Here is a 17,537-nt window from a genome sequence, read left to right as displayed (position 1 = left end):
GTTCCAGCATATGTTTTTCATATCTTTTGCACAGCACTTAACTATATTAAAGTCTATAATGTATTGTTCCCATGCTTAGTTTCTGAGCCAGCTGTCTGTTCCTTAAATAGAGGGATGGTGTGGGGTGCCTGTCTCAGTTGGTTGAGCATTCAACTCTTGATCCGAAGGTTGTGAGTTCAAGCCCCACATTGGGCATGGAGCCCACTTAGTAAAATTAAAAATTAAAAAAAGGTTGAAAACAGGGGGGCGGTGTTCTCTTTATCTTTGTATTTCTAATATTTAGAATGCCTTATATACATAAGCTTAGAATGGATCAAAGTACCAGTCTAGAAAATAGAAGTCATTTATAACGTATTTTTCCACACACAAAACAAAGGTGCTAAAATTGGCCAGCCCATCCAGTCATTTACTCATACAGGTTAAGAATACACTGACCACTTTTTCTTATTTGCTTGGGATATATCTTTACTTGCCATGGAGAAGCAGTAAGTTCTACCACAGAGAAAAGGAAACCTCCCTCTCTTCTTAGGCTTTTGATACAGTTCTTCCAGACTGAGCTGGACAGAGTATTTTATTTTACTCTTTCAACTTGATCACTTTTAGAGCCTACATAGCCTTGGGTGCTGGGTTATTGGATTTGGTCACTACACAGATTGATTGGTATTATTTTTGTTTTTCAGGTGATCACAGGTGCTTTACAATGCCTGATCTGGGTCTTGAGGTTCCCTCTGCCTTCCATAGAAACAAAAGCAGAACAACTGACCAAACACCTTTTCCTTTTGCTGAAGGACTATGCAAAACTTGGAGCTGCCAGGGGCCAGAACTTCCACCTGGTGGTAAATTGTTTCAAGGTGAGGTGTTTTCAATTGTACTTAAAATAACCAGGACCAGAATTAACATCAAAATTATAGTTTTCCCCATTGTCCTTTGTGGTCTTGGTCAGAATTTTTTCCAGATTAGTTTACTAAGGCCAGAGGGTTGGTATCCTGTGTAAAAAAGCACTGATGTTGCGTTAAATCCATACCATTTCAATGAATCTTCATTTGTAAGATGTCCTAGTTATTAACCTCACTATTGTAATTTGCAGTGTGTGACCATACTTGTGAAGAAAGTGAAATCTTACCAGATAACTGAAAAGCAGCTTCAAGTTCTACTAGCATATGCTGAGGAAGACATTTATGATACTTCAAGACAGGCCACTGCATTTGGTCTTCTGAAGGTATGTACGGTGTCACCAGCATGTTGGATTTTATATTTTATGAGTCTTAGGTTAGATACTTAGAATAATGTGGAACATAGTGTTTTGACTAGCTATAGATTTCCAAAATTAATTTGTAAACATTGTTATGATTTTGGTGGATTAATTGTAAGTTAATATATCTACTTATTATGACGTTTGAACATAAACTCCCTATCAACACTTCCAGAGACTTCTATAAAGATATAGGAAAATATAGGTTAAAAAATACCATGCTTGTGGGGCGCCTGGGTGGCTCAGTTGGTTGAACATTTGCCTTCGGCTCAGGTCATTGTCCTGGGGTCCTGGGATCAAGCCCTGTATTGGGCTCCCTGCTCAGTGGGGAGCCTGCTTCTCCCTCTGCCTCTTGTTTGCCACTCCCCCTGCTTGTGCTCTCTCACTCTGTCAAATAAGTGAATAAAATCTTAAAAAATAAAATACCATGCTTGTATTCATTGTATTAGACATTGGAGTTTTTTCCTTTATTTTTTAATATTGTAAAATATATATAAAACTTAAAATTCACCATTTTAAACACTTTTAAGTGTATGTTCTTTAGCTTTTGGCGATTACCATCATTATTTTTGAGGTTGCCTATGACTGCTTTAACATCGGGTCAGCTTACACCCATCTGCAGTAGAAGATGAAATGAGATGTCTTTTCCTTTTGTATCTTAGGCCATTTTATCAAGAAAGTTGTTGGTCCCGGAAATTGATGATGTCATGCGGAAAGTATCCAAGTTGGCAATTTCCGCTCAAAGTGAACCTGTCAGAGTCCAGTGCAGACAGGTTTGTCGAGACACCTTATTCCCATGGGAAGGGTCAGGTCCTGTCTTCTCAGTTTGGTTTTTAGAGACATGTCAACACTGGCTGAATTCTGTAGATTATTTTGTGTCACATGGTTGTTACTTTATTCTAAGACTCAGGAACCCATTTACTTATCAAGTATGAGGAGCAACTCTGCTTTGTCCTAAGGGCATTTTCAGTTAACAAAGAGCACTTTGAGTTATAGCCCATCACAAGTGGAATGTTTCTAATAGGTGAAGACATTTTCCTTCTGCAGCATAGTAGCCTGCACCAAAGGTTTCATCCCTTAGTTCAGTCAATTAATTGTGTGTATCACTGTGTGCCAGGTGCTGCTGGAAAATCAGTCAACAAAATTTTTATAGTCTCTATCAATGAAATTTTTACAGTAGACATCCACAAAGCAAAAATTCCACAGTTCTTTAATTACAGACCATCCTAAGTACCGGGAGGGGGAAAGCACTGTTATATTTCATCTTTTACAAGACACACCATTATTTATACACCTCAAAGAAAGAAAAAATCTATGACACAGTGTAAGATGCCATCAATTTCAAGACATAGCCTGATTTCAGAGATGTTAAAATAAGAAAAACTGTGCCTCTTAGAATTGAGAAAATATGGAGGAGCATATGATCAGGTTGAGGACTACCCTAGTGTTAGAATCCAGGCTTTCCTGAGAATTGGCCTGTAAGCCAAAATGTGAAGGAAGAATAAGTCTTAGCTTTCTAGGTAAAAGGGGATAGCCAGTGCCTGCAGAAGGTAAACCTCAAGGTCAGTAAGGGCCTCGCTTTTTGGAAGAGCTAAACAGAAGGAGCCAAGTCAGGCAGGACCTTATGGTCTTGTTGAAGATTTTAGGGCTTTATACTACTAGCAGTAAGCTATTGAAATCAAGGGAGGAGAATGATGTGAGAAGATCTATTTTTATACATTTGTTCATCCATGATTATATGAGTGCATATCACATCCACGATGTAGAAGGGTCTGAATTGGAAATAAAAACTCGGGGTTGAAGGAATCTGTGGGCTGCTGAGACAGCCACATTGGAAAGGGAGGAAGCAGGTCTCTAGAAAAAGTCTCCTTGAGTATTGTTAGGAAGAAGGAGGGCCAGCTGTTATTTATCAAGCTCTAGCTATGTGTCCAGAACTTTACATACATGACTTCCATTTGTAGTTACCCTTCAGAAGAAATAATACCCCCATTTTATGGGGTATTTTGAAAATTATTATGGGGTATTATGAAAAAAAACAGGCCTTAAAAAGTATAATGATGTGCCTTAGCTTTTGCAGTTTATTAATAAAGGAGGCTGACTAATATAATGGCTTGAAAACAGAGCGTTTGGATGCAAATAGACTAGGCATGGAATTCTGGCATTGTCAGATTAGCAAGTTAACTTGCCTCTCTGTGCTATCGTTGTCCTCAGCATCTGTAAAATGGGTTTACTTATCCCCTACCTTCTAAGGAAGTAATGACAGTTAGCTGAGAAACACTTAGTACAATGTTTGGCATATAGAAGAGATTTAATAAATGAAATAGTTACTCTCATCAGTATTAATATTGTCCTCATTGTCATTCTTATTCATGGGGAAATCCAGGGTTGAACCATAGTCCATACTGAACCCACCACACATGCCACCTATGGAAGAGAGGTGCTTCCTACAAGTGAGCATAGATTTGGAGCCCAAAACAACCGTGCCAGTGGTAGGCCAGGACTTGAGTCTTAAGCAGGCACGTGGGGTAGGACCTGAGTAAGTCAGGTCAGAGGAGAAAGGAAAGTACATTGTTGACTCTGAAGGCAGGCTTCACCTGATTGATTACTCTTATGAAAAGCCTTTATAACTTACCAGTGTGCCTTAGGAAGCAGGAATCCTGGAGAGACAGGACCCAAATAATCATCTGTGTGACTTCTGTTCCTAGGTTTTTCTGAAATATATTCTTGACTATCCCTTGGGTGACAAATTGAGACCAAACTTGGAATTCGTGCTTGCTCAATTGAAGTAAGTTTAAGCCATAAACTACACAGGGGCAGAGAGTTAGTATCCTCTCTCATTTTAATGTGGCAGCTGTCTTAAAAATGATAAAACCTAAACCTGATGGCACCTTCTCTAAGGGTCTTACCCTGTGCATCATTGACTTGATTATCAAACAATGTGCATGGCTTCCTTGACAGTTCTCTGAAGGTTGCTTTTCGAATTCAGTCTGAGCATTGATTTTCATTAGCGTCTACTTAAGGAGAATGGTAAAAAATCTAACACAATTACATTTAAAGCTGTATGGTAGCATGATAGACATATATAAACATTAAAGTTGGGAAACTGGAGTTTTTTCCACTTTTTAAGAAATAGATGAACACCTTAAAACAATGTTTAAAATTTTTAAAAACAATTATTGGTAAATTTAAAAATACTAACAAGTCTGTCTAATCTTCTTGCCCTAGTTACGAACATGAGACTGGGAGAGAGTCTGCTTTGGAAATGATCTCCTGTCTCTTTGACACATTCCCTCAGGTACCTTGAATCACAAACTGTGTGTTCCCCTTGAGCCCTGGGAGCCACAGTCCTCCGATCTGAGCACCTGTGAGAATTCCAGTCTGAGTATGCTCATAACTGCCCGTTTTCTTTTAGGGACTGCTCCATGAGAACTGTGGAATGTTCTTTATTCCTCTTTGTCTAATGATGGTGAATGATGACTCTGCCATGTGCAAAAAGATGGCATCCATGACAATCAAATCCTTACTCAGTAAAATCAACCTTGAGAAAAAAGATTGGCTTTTTGATATGGTTACCACCTGGTTTGGAGCAAAAAAGGTTAGGGTTGCTTTTAGTCATATTTCAATGAAAAGTCTTAGTTTTTGGTGTTTTAAGTAAGAGTACATATGTAGTCACACTACATGATTGTCGGCCAGTTACACTGCCACATGAATGTATCATTTATATACTTAACCAGTCCCCATTGATGAATCTTTGTTTTCAGTTTTGCTTATTCAGCTAATGAAATATAATTTGTCAATGATTATATCCCATTGCTGACTCTACCATCATCATCAGTAGCCTCTGTTTGTGGAATATAAACAATGTATGTCATATCTTAATATTGGCTTTAAGTATTAAAGTCAGAATGGGGAATGGGGGTACTGTATGAAATTTATTTCCTTTTTTTAATTAAAATTTTTTTATTACTGAAGTATAATTGACATACATGTTATATTAGTTTCAAGCATACAACATAATGATTTCACAGTTCTTTATATTATTTGGTACTTAACCATGATTTTTTTTTTTAAACTTAAAATGGGAGGAAGGTATTAATAGGTAATGATGAGTTCCATTTTTTTTTTTTAAATGTTATTCTTGGGTATGAAGACTTCTCCATATTTTTCATGTTAGCCACCAAAGATCCATATTCTTTTGACTTCTGGCATCATAAAGAGATATTAAGGATAAAGTCATGCCCACCTTCATTTTATGATTTTGGAAATGGCCTCCCAAGTTGTGTTAACATTGTCTTCTGGTGGTTTATTTTTGGTAGAGGTTAAATAGACAACTGGCTGCCCTCATCTGTGGCCTGTTTGTGGAAAGTGAAGGAGTCTCTTTTGAGAGAAGACTTGGAACTGTTCTTCCTGTGATCGAAAAGGAAATTGATCCTGAAAACTTTAAAGATGTAAGTAATTTGCCAAAGAATAAAACTTGTGCTAATTTTTGTAGTTTTACTTAAGGTGGCTTAGCTAATAGATTAAATATTATTTGTGTTCAAAAAATATTAATGAAAGCAAGAATATAGTGTAGTTGGTGGGGGGAGAAGAATTGTGTAGTTGAATCTTTTTTTTTTAATGCGGTTTAAAGTAAGTTATCTTCAGTAGTATATGAAGAGTGAAATTTCTCCTTCATGGTTGATTTCACCACCTACCACCAGCCACTCTACACTTAGCAGCATATGGAGATATTTTTTTGTTTGTCACAACTGGAGGGTGTAGGCTGCCGCTACCATCTAGTGGGCAGAGGCCAGGAATGCTGCAGATCATTCCACAAAGCACAGGGCAGCTCCCATAACAGAGAATTATCTGACCCAAAATGTCAGTCGATGTTGAGAAACCCTGGTACAGATCTACATGCTGGAGTAAAAACATCCATCAGAAACTTTGAAATTATCGTACTTGATTTACATTCATCCTGTTTTTAGATCATGGAAGAGACTGAAGAAAAAGCAGCAGATCGCCTTCTGTTTAGTTTTCTTACATTGATTAGTAAACTCATCAAGGAATGTAATATCATTCAGTTTACCAAGCCCTCTGAGACGCTGAATAAAATCTGGAGTAAGTGTTTCCTTTTTATTTAAAGTGAAAAACAAACACATTAGTTGTAATAGAATTATTGAAAACGGATTTGGGAAATTAGAATATGAACACTTAGAAAGTATATAATGTCAGGGAAAAGGTCCATGAGAAAAAGATTTAAAAGCCTCTTTCAAATTGATTACAGTGAAAACGTTTCTTTCTAAGAAAAGTAATACATATTTATGACTTCACTAGTAATACATTTCATTATCTTGTTTGTACCTAAATAAGAATATTATTATACCATAACACACTTAGTAGCTGGTTTTTTAAAATAGCTATAAATAATCCACCATGCAAATGTGCCATGATTTAGTAAACCATTTAACTTCTCTGGGACATTTATTATATATCACTCTCTAAATGAAAAATAAGATCCTAGAATTTTTTTGTTTAACATACTCAATTTTGATTAGTCTACAGGAAATAGACATTGGAATGAAAGCTTTAAGTACAGTTGCAGAGTTACTATATGGCCCACTCTGGTATGACTTCACTGAGGCATGGCCAGATTGTTACAAAATAGAATACACAGAGAACAAAAGTAAAACCCTGTTAACGAAATAAAGCAGCATAGACTAAAACTCAGATATGACATGGTTCATCCAGAATTTTAATACTGTTCCCTAAAACCCACAAGGCTTTTCAGAATGGGCATGTCACTCAGGAGTATAAGCTTTAGGGCCAAATCAAGTTGGGGCCCAGGCCTGGTTTTGCCTGTTACAGTTGGCACATCAGCTAGCCCATCTGAAAGCTTTCCTCATCTTTAAAATGCAACTGACAATTCTGATTCACATAACTGTTGTGAGGTCTAAACAAGATAATTTATCTAACACACTTAGGCCTGTGCCTGGCACACATAAAGCCTCAAGAAATCAGTGATAAGTTTCCACTGATTTCAAGAATTATTAGAAACAAATGTGTGCCTATATGCATTATTTATGTTACTTAATTTAGAAATTGTAAATGTTACAGCCACCTTCTCTCCTTTGAACCTGAAACTAATTCTAATAGAACAGGTCTGTTTCTGGGCTTACTCGTACCTCTTTTGTCATTCACCATGTTAGGAGTTGGTTTTCTAGTTGTTTCCAGTGTTTCACCACCTCACTTACCCCTAGCTTCTTGAAAGCTTCTGGGAAGCAGTGACTATTTTGTCCATCTTTGGTTCCTAAATCCAGGCACATAACATAATGAATGCCTACACTAATCACATTTACCACCAAAGAGTCAGGAAAGTTGAAACATCTGAAAATGCATTTTGGTTCCCTTAGGTTATGTGCACTGTCACCTGAGACATCCACATAGCTGGGTGTGGCTCACTGCAGCCCAGATTTTTGGATTACTCTTTGCCTCTTGCCAACCAGAGGAACTTATTAGAAGACATAAGGCCAAAAAAACTAAAAAGAAACTCTCAGTACCTGTAGCAATAAGGTTCTTAACAAATGACCTTGAACAAAAGGTAAAGTTTCCCTAAAATCTTTTTCTTTCTTTGTGATCTACATGAGATGTTCATTCTGCTTCATGTAACTGTCTTGGGGTTGGTCCTTGGAAGAAACTCTTTTTAACAGCTGACTTGTTGCACATGTTATTCTATAGGAGTAGTGGGAACTAGAGAGTTCAAGGCCAAGGTTTTCCATAATAATTTATTGACTATCCATCTAGCCAGTCTTCTTCTTAATCGATCCTGCATCCTAAATGAGTTGATGTTCATGAAAATATTAGTTAGAAACCATGTTGTATCCATCTCTGATTTCCTAGGGCCTAAAACGATGCATGACTCATAGTGGGAACTCTATAAATACTAAACAAGTAGAAGATGGAAGGGAAGGAAAGAAGGGAAAAAATACTGGAATGTCGTCAAGTTTTCTACTAATAATCTGAGGGATTGTATCACCCCAGAGCTTGAAAGTATCCCATTTTTTTGAGCTGAAGTCCTTGGGGCAGGTAGAAGGAGACAGTGACACAATTTCTGATCATGGACCTTCCCTCTCCAGACTTGTACAAGTCATTCAGAGCAAAATCAAGCATCTCAGTTGCCTTATTATGGGTAGTAACTTGGGAGTTTTTAAAAACAATAAAAAGTATCCTGCATTGTGTCTGCCAATGTCCATTTTCTTTTCACAGATGAAAAGTATCTCCCTAGCCTCTTGCTATCAGTTGCATTCCAAATTCTTAGATCAGTCTCTAGGAGAGCAGGTAAGTATTGTCATCATTCTGGTTTAATATAAGGGATCTAATCTACTAAGTCTAGGAATAGGCTTACATTTCGTATTTGTGTTTGTTTTCCTATTTTTTTTAAGACTTTATTTATCCATTTGGCAGACAGAGATCGCAAGTAGGCAAAGAGGGAGGAGGAATAAGGCTCCCCACGGAGCAAAGAGCCCGATGCGGGGCTTGATCCCAGGACCCTGGGATCATGACCCGAGCTGAAGGCAGAGGCTTTAACCCACTGAGCCACCCAGGCGCCCCTTGTTTTCCTATTTTAATGCTTGGGGTATTAGATGAAATAAAGACATAACACTGAAATATATGTTCAATTATCACATAAATCTAATCAGTTCTGGGATCCATGTTGGGGGTATTCTTGGCTTCATTTAAAATTCCCAATAAAGGTGATACAGTGGGAAGCTATTAATCTTTTCGTGTTCAGTTTTAAGAACTATTCCACATTGTGACCAAAGCTTTGAAGGGCATTAGTTGGTTGACTGAGTTAGTTGATTGTTCCTGTAATAAACTATATTTCCTTCCCTTAACCCTGGAAGCTGAAAATAAAGTAATAATGGTCATGATACAGTGTGGTCTGAGAATAGTCTATCCCTAACAGAAGGCAGATAAGTCACTAAAAAGTTTTAGGGGTTTTCATATGATAAAATGTCACTATAAGTAAAATGTAAATAGGGAAGCATTTATAAATATGCAGCAGATAAAAATAACTTTTGAATAGGGTCTACTGTTACCTTTATTTTTTTTTAAAGATTTGTTCCCTTTATTTTTAATCTCCTTTGATAAAGCCATTGGGTTGGTAGATGATGAGATGACGTAGCTGTGGTATCTGGTTATGAGCAAGGCGTTTGATCATGACTCTTGTCGTTACGGACAAGATGGAACAGCATTGTAGATGAAGTGACGGGACAGTGGAAACCGAACGCTGTATCCAAAGAGCGATCTCAAGTAGCATGCCATAAACCCTGATACTTCTATCACTTTTTCATGAAAATACAGCATGCTTCATTATATGGCAGGGCCAGAGAAAGAATGGAAAGCTGTTCGGTGGATAGCAAAGTGAGACCAGAGAAATCCTGCCAGGGTAGTAGCAGGTGGGTTCTCACAGAATACCAGTCTTTTTTTTTTTTTTTTTTTTTAAGATTTTATTTATTTATATTTGAAAGAGAGAGAATGAGAGAGCAAGCATGAGAAGGGGGAAGGGCAGAGGGGCAAACAGACTCCTTGCTGAGCAGGAGCCTGCTGTGGGACTTGATTCCAGGACTCCAGGATCATGACCTAAGCTGAAGCAGTTGCTTAACCAACTGAGCCACCCAGGCACCCCATACAATACCCATCTTTTTTATTTATTTTTAAGATTTTATTTATTTATTTAACAGAGATCACAAGCAGGCAGAGAAGCAGGCAGGGGGGCAGGGGCAGGCTCCCCACCAAGCAGAGAGAGCCCGAGGTGGAGCTCGATCCCAGGACCCCGGGATCATGACCCGAGCCAAAGGCAGAGGCTTCAACCCACTGAGCGACCCAGGCACCCCTACAATACCTGTCTTAACAGAGGTTGACAGATACAACCATAGAAACTTGGGACAGGGATTTACTAGTACTGACCCAGGATGAAAGAAATTATAGAATTTAGTTCACCGTAATCTTAGGGTGAAATGGCTGCCACAAGGGGAAAAGTCCTCCAAAACTGGGACTGTCTTCAGGAAGGCCAATGTTCCAGAAAAAGGAAGTAATAATCTTGGTATGAATTCTTGATTGCCAGGCTAGCCTTGGACAGTGCGTGGAGTTCTGAGTCCTTCATTTAGGGGAAACTTTTGACACACAGCACCTCTAATAGAGCATCCAGGAAGATAGAGGAACCGAAAACCAACTTGGCTTCCTCCTTCACATAGTTAGTATGAAATATCTGTATCAGAGATTTCATGGAGTTCAATTAGGGACTCAATATATGGGTCCATTACTGTAAGTCTAAAATTTAGGTCCCTGGGCTGTTTAACTGGATCAGATGGGATTTGAGGAGAAAGAGCTCAGTGCCTAAGAACGTAGGCTTGAATTCTAAAGACCTTTAAATCCTGGCTGACCACTTTCTTTGTCTTTGGGGGAGTCATTTAATAATAATAATTATTTAATAATAATTCTGAGCTGTGGTTTTCTCTCCTGATAACAGTACCTAATAGTGATATTTTGGAGTTGAATTAGAATGCTGTGTATAAAGTCATTGCTCAATAAATGGAAACTCTTGTATCTATGAAGAGATTTAATGGAGGAGGGATGAAAGCGCTCTTAAAAATGTAAATGGATAGTCTGGAATGAAATCGTTTCCTTAGTATCCTTTGTGACCTTAAGGGTAGAACTAGGCCAAGTAGATGAGTTACATGAAAATGGGTTTGGATACACTATAAGGTAGACCTGAAGATTATCAAAATCTGGAACAATCATCAGTTTAATAGTACAATACCCACTTACATTTTTTTCCCTTATTGTAGAATACCTATCTTTTACTAAGCTGTATTTATTTTAAAATCAAAGTCCCAATTCCTCCCTTTATCTCCTCCCCCCCCCCTTTTTTTAAGGTTGTTAAGAATTTATTATTTGTAGCCAAAGTCTTACATTTACTGGAACCTGAATCTGAAGATAAGCCAGGTGAGATAAAAGAAGACATGGAAGAACAAGAAACTTTAGGAGAGGGTATGGCCACATGGGAAGTAAAACAATACAAGTCCTGTGCAGATGAGAAGATGGACTCTGACAAAGAAGAGAACGAGGAGGCAAAGGAAGAACACAGCAAGCCAGCCACACTGCTGTGGTTGATCCAGAAGTTGTCCTGGATTGCAAAACTGGAGGCTGCCTATTCACCTAGAAACCCCTTAAAGGTGCGATGAATGTACAGAATAACTGAAAGTACTCATTTTTATTTTTTTTTTTAAGATTTTATTTATTTATTTGACAGACAGAGATCACAAGCAGGCAGAGAGGCAGTTAGAGAGAGAGAGGAAGGGAAGCAGGCTCCCCGCTGAGCAGAGAGCCCGATGCGGGGCTCGATCCCAGGACCCCGGGATCATGACCTGAGCCGAAGGCAGAGGCTTTAACCCACTGAGCCACCCAGGTGCCCCTGAAAGTACTCATTTTTAAAAAAATAGATTTAAAAAAAAGCATTTTAGTGACATTAGTAATTCTCCCAAGTCTTGGGAAATTTTTAACCCAAAACTGCATCAATAATATCTGCCCCAAAAGAGACCTTGTTTTCTAAGTTAACTGTTTGTATGGCTACAGTAAGACAAACACTTCAAATAACAATGAATGATCTCTACTTTCAGAGAACGTGCATCTTTAAGTTTCTCGGAGCTGTAGCGATGGATCTTGGAGTAGACAAGGTGAAGCCGTATCTCCCAGTGATCATAGCCCCTCTGTTCCGAGAACTGAACAGCACATACTCGGACCAGGGTAACTGCAGCCTGTCTTTGAATACTTGCACCTCAGGAATCTTCACTTCTTTCCTGAATGCTTCCTTCTTCCTCCCTCTTTGCCAGAGTTTAAGAAAACTTGATAGGAATCAAAACAATTAGTAGCAAACAAATAAGGCATATTTGACTGCTTTCTATGTGCTTTCTTGTGTTGTGAATGTTTCTCTCCTAAAAGAGGTTTTACACCTAAGCATAGGTTAAATATTCAAAGAAATCTGTAACTTGAGGTGGTTCTAAACCTCATGCTGTTGTGGACAATAATGAATAATAAACTGTATATTGTCTTATTGTGAATTATAAAGCCAAAGTTGAAATTTTTTTTTTTTTAAAGATTTTGAGAGAGCACAAGCAGGGAGGAGGGGCAGAGGGAGAAGCAGACTCCCTGCTGAGCAGGGAGCCTGATGTGGGGCTTGATTCCAGGACCCTGAGATCATGACCTGAGCTGAAGCAGACACACTTGAGGCAGCAGCTTAACCCACTGAGCCACTCAGGTGCCCCAAAAGTGTGAAATATTTTTACTTTTCCTATTTTTCATTTTTCTTGCCTGGGCATTTGGTGCATTTCCCTCACGGATTCTAAATGGTCTCTCTAGATCGTAGAAAAAGAGACCAGAAGTAAAGTAGATAGTAAGTTTTAAAACAAAGCAAAGTGAATGTCAAAGCAGGAGCTATTTTAGTCTTACAACCTAGAGAAAACTTATTTCCTCTCAAGAGGAAAAAGCAATGGTCAAGGCCAGGTCTGCTTTGGTTCTCCTCACCCAGCATTTTATTGCATCCCTAGTATTTGCCAGGCACTGGAGGTTCAATGGTAGAAAGGACCCTACTCACCATCTTCAAGAAATCCATAATCTAGGGCGCCTGGGTGGCTCAGTGGATTAGGCCTCTGCCTTCGACTCAGGTCATGATCTCAGGGTCCTGGGATCAAGCCCTGCATCGGGCTCTCTCTGCAGGGAGCCTGCTTCTTCCTCTCTCTCTCTGCCTGCCTCTCTGCCTACTTGTGATCTCTCTCTGTCAAATAAATAAATAAAATCTTTAAAAAAAAAAAAAAGCTGTAATCTATAACAGCTCCTGAAATTGAATACAAAAACCTGTGGGTCATTTGCATTTGGGAGACAGAAGGCAGGGAATGGTGGGAAAGCAAAGATTTTTGTCAGCTTCTCAGAGTCTTTGATCCCCCCTCGAGAAAAGGTTATGGCCAGAGCTAAACATCTATGACCCATGAATTAGAGAAAGCCTAGAGACACACTTACCTTTCCTCTGTCCGCACAAAGTTGAGGAGGCCAACAAAGTAACCTAAATTGTTTCTGTCAGGTTCTCAAATTAGTGTCTTCCAAGCCAGGATTCCACTGGAAACTGGGCTTCATGGTCTGTGATCTCTTGGTGCATCCCAGAGGAGTGGTGCCTGGGATTGTCATGCCCAACACTTGCATCATCCCATCTCAGTTACGTAAAGGCTGGATTTAGATCAGTGTTTAATGTTCAAGTAATAAAAAGTGATAATGCCGCAAGAGCTTAAATTTTGCATGTTGTTGATTTTATAGATGTACAAATGTGTCCTTTCCTACATGACTACCTCTGATTATTACTCTGTGTGTTATCAGATCCTCTGCTTAAGAATCTATCCCAGGAAATCATAGAATTACTCAAAAAGCTGGTTGGACTTGAGAGCTTCTCCTTAGCCTTTGCCTCAGTACAGAAGCAGGCTAATGAGAAAAGGGCACTCCGGAAAAAGAGGAAGGCTTTAGAGGTATGTCAGCTGTTTGAAACTATGGTGTTCCTTAGAGTTAGTATTATTAACCAGGGTTATGTGCATGCATGTGTGTCACACTTACCCAGGCAGGAAGGAGGAACTGCCTATGTTTGAGAAGTGGGGACTTTACAGCTGGGGCTCCAGATTGTCTTTAATGGGAATGTGTTACATGTGTGATATTTAAAGGTGAATAAAATGGCCCATTTCTGCATTTGATTTTTATTCGTTTAACATTTACTTTAAAAGTAATATAAAATTTCCTTTTTTTTTTTCCAAGTTTGTAACTAATCCTGATATTGCTGCCAAGAAAAAGCTGAAGAAACACAAAAATAAAAGTGAAGCGAAGAAGAGAAAGATAGAGTTTCTGCGTCCAGGCTATAAGACCAAGAGACAAAAGCGCCACAGCCTGAAAGATTTAGCAATGGTGGAGTAATGTGCTCCCTCTGCTGATAAAATATCTCAATCTACCCCAAAGCATGAACTTCTCAGCATATCTGCTGGTCTGAAATCACAGCAGGTTTTATTATTTAAGTTAAACTGGCACAGATTGTATATTACACAGTTTAATATAATCATGCTCATATATTTTTAAATTAAAACATCTTCATAATATTACTGTTACCTTCACTATCTAAAAAATGTGACACTTTTTTTTAAGACAACAGCAAAACAGAACGTATAAGTTAGGAATAAAAGTGATTTGCAGTATTTTTATGGGGAAAATTATAAAACTTTATCAAAAGCCATTAAAAGAAATCTGTGCAAATGGAGAAATAACCATGATCATGGTCAGGAAGATGTAGTATCACAAGATACTAGTTCCTCCCAAGTTGGATCCCACTGGTTAAAGGCATATCTGTGTATAATTGCAAGAATTCTTCATGTTATCTTAACAGATTCTAAAATTTATATGGAAGATAAGCTGAAAATAGCCATGATGTTCTTCAAAAGCAGTAACAGCGTTTTTCCCTGGTCAGATAGCAAAAGTAAGTCACAAGAAGTGCTCTCCATAGTGAACATGTGATAAATTCTACATGAAAATTAAAAAATTTCTATTTGCGCAGACACAACTGGGATATGGTATGTAGCATATACGGATAATGAAGGTAGTACGCAGGTTATATAATGAGTAAGTATGAATCAACAAAGGCAATCCAGTAGAAAAAGTGTCAGGAAGGAGAAACAGGCATTGCAGAGAAGAAAAATAAATGGCCCTTAAATATTAATACTGAGCTGATGTGGCTTTACTGGTTCTTAAACATTCAAGTACTTATGTACTAGTTGGTAAGTAGTCACTGCCTTGAGACACACAAGTGCCACCCTGGCTATGTGAGTCCTGGTTTCCCTATCTCCCCACACCAAAAATTACAGAATTAACACCTGGACTGGCAAGGGTCCTCCCCCTACACCAGCTATGTCTGGTTATTAAATATTTTGAATCACTCCTGTATTCAACCTCAGTAATTACAAAAATGCAAATTAACATCAATGAAATTCCATTTTGAATTCTTTAGGTTGATAAGGTTGACAATGCCAAGTGCTGGCAAGCTTGGTGAAGCAAAGGGAACTCTTATAAACCACTTTGGAAAACAATTTGGTGTTACCTTGTTCACCTATGTGGTATCTTTGTCTCAATCTACAATTGATGTGGAAGCAATATTTTAGTGCTTGATATATGTGGGGCAGGGAGGGATCTGGGTGGGCAGAGAGAACAATCCATCCTATTTGCCAGGCATTTTGCTAACATTTTATTTAGTCCTCATAGTATTCCTAAGAGCTGCCTAAAATTGGTTCTTACTTTACAGATGAAGAAACTGAGACTGAAGTTAAATAATTCACCTAAGGGTAACATAGGCTGCAGGTGGCATAATCAGGATTCACACCCAGGATTGAAAGCCTATGCTTTTTATAATTTCTAATTATGGAGTCAGAATACAGCATATGGCATAGAAATCAAATGTTCAAACATTCCTGAACTTTAGCATCTGTGTTTTGATGTAGCTCATCTCAAACAGGAGTTCTCATACTTCCAAGGGGTTTATAATGTGCCAAAGGCATAAACATGGGGCATCACAGAAGGCTGACTGCAATTAATTCTGAGTGATTTAAAGTGCATGTACTGGTTTTACAAAAAATTTTTAATATAAATCAGGAGTTAACACTAAGGCAAAAAGCAGAAAGAACAAGTATCTCAGGGATATTAAGAACAATTTAGTAAATATTTATTTAGTGCCTACTGTATGCCGAGTACACCACACTAGATGCAAGGGACACTAACAATAAATAAGGTATGGTCCCTACCCTCAAGGAGCTTACATTTCCACAACTTAAAGTGCATCTCAAGTATTCTAGTAACAAAATTCCACCACTCCTTTTTCAAATGTGAACACATAACAGCACAATTACCAACCAGGGTTATAAACAGAATATCAGAGCTAAAAGAAATCTTTGATATGATTTGTCCAAGTCTCTTGTTTTATGGAAAAACAAACAGACAAACAAACTGAAGGAATGGCCATTTGTGCCTAGAACTCATGCGTTCAGATTTTAAGTTTGGTGCTTTGCTTTTCATGGTTCTCCAAAATAATATTCAGTAGATTTTTATAAATATCATTCAAACTCCTGTAATTTACCTATATAGTCATTTTCTGCTAGACAAGGACCTCATAATTTATACCATATTAAAATCAGTATATGCTCTATTTACCACATTCTAGTCTTTGTGAGAAAACAGAGATAATGATCATTCATGTGGTGGTTTGGCTATTACTTCAGGTGTGCTCAGAGTTCAAGACGCCAAGAGCTATTGCTGCCCAGCATCTGCCTGCCAGGGCCTCTCTTCTCCCATACCTCTCAACAGTACTCCTAAAGTGGGCGGGTGGGGGGGATGCACTGAGCTACTTAGGTACAGACCCAGCCACTGACCAGAAAGGAACCCAAGAGAAGCTGAAGAGGTATTTTCCTAGCTGACATATAGCCTACTATTTCAACTATGCATATACTCTAAGGTGCCACAATGTGCCAGGCACCACACTGGATTCCAAGGAGATATATATATATTTATATATATTTATATATATATATATATATATAAAGTCTATCCATCAGGAGTGATTTGGAAACTATGAAACAATGTTAATTACATGCTCAGTAATAGTAGGAGCAGCACTGAGAACAATTGGGCTTAGAAGCTGTTCTTCAAAATAGACTTCAGAAACCAAATTAAGAATGGGTGCTGGGGAATGGGTAAAAACATTGAAGTCCCGCAGGTGAAAAGAGAAAGCCACATTCATTTGATCTAAATGATCAAACTATGAAGCAAAGAGGCTAGAGGCCTCCAGAAAGGCAGTGGCAGGAACAGGGAATGGACCACTAGTATGAGGGGCATCAAGTTTTTTAAATGCTGGTTGTCCAACTTAAAGATTTCCCCCAGTTTAAGTAAATACAAGGGACCATATTCTGTCACCACCATAACCAATCCTGTGGTAGACTGGATAGTTTGAAAAGTTCCTTTGAACATAACTGTTTTTGATATCCTAGCACGAAGTCTATTTTTTAAAACCAAGAATGCTCAGTTTCTCCCTGTACAACCAATAATGTTTGGCTTTTCACCAAATTTACATGTCCAATTACCGATAAATAAATGAAAGACAGTAAAGATACCTCTTACAGTGCTTCTTAAAATAGATTTTTTTAGGGGCACCTGGGTGGGTCAGTGGTTTAAAGCC

General features: G+C 38.4%; 1 protein-coding gene across 2 annotated transcripts in view; it reads left to right on the top strand.

Annotated features, from left to right (window-relative positions):
• The window catches only part of LOC111142265 (UTP20, small subunit processome component), a 104,416-nt gene extending 87,562 nt beyond the window's left edge, over window positions 1–16,854 (top strand). For both annotated transcript variants that reach the window (XM_022495316.1, XM_022495317.1), the window contains exons 49-62: window positions 681–851; window positions 1,088–1,219; window positions 1,915–2,025; window positions 3,958–4,037; window positions 4,478–4,547; window positions 4,665–4,847; window positions 5,569–5,700; window positions 6,220–6,352; window positions 7,645–7,832; window positions 8,498–8,569; window positions 11,170–11,469; window positions 11,914–12,040; window positions 13,661–13,806; window positions 14,087–16,854. In XM_022495316.1, coding sequence (XP_022351024.1) covers window positions 681–851; window positions 1,088–1,219; window positions 1,915–2,025; window positions 3,958–4,037; window positions 4,478–4,547; window positions 4,665–4,847; window positions 5,569–5,700; window positions 6,220–6,352; window positions 7,645–7,832; window positions 8,498–8,569; window positions 11,170–11,469; window positions 11,914–12,040; window positions 13,661–13,806; window positions 14,087–14,242 — 2,001 coding nt within the window. In that variant the 3' untranslated portion in view covers window positions 14,243–16,854. The remainder of the gene's footprint in view (window positions 1–680; window positions 852–1,087; window positions 1,220–1,914; window positions 2,026–3,957; window positions 4,038–4,477; window positions 4,548–4,664; window positions 4,848–5,568; window positions 5,701–6,219; window positions 6,353–7,644; window positions 7,833–8,497; window positions 8,570–11,169; window positions 11,470–11,913; window positions 12,041–13,660; window positions 13,807–14,086) is intronic.
• Window positions 16,855–17,537: the final 683 nt, after the last annotated feature.

Source organism: Enhydra lutris, unplaced genomic scaffold, assembly GCF_002288905.1.
Source record: "Enhydra lutris kenyoni isolate GAN:26980312 unplaced genomic scaffold, ASM228890v2 scaffoldscaffold7, whole genome shotgun sequence".
Lineage (NCBI taxonomy): Eukaryota > Metazoa > Chordata > Mammalia > Carnivora > Mustelidae > Enhydra > Enhydra lutris.
Note: the sequence above shows the minus strand (reverse complement) of the source record. Positions and strands in the feature narration are given on the sequence as shown.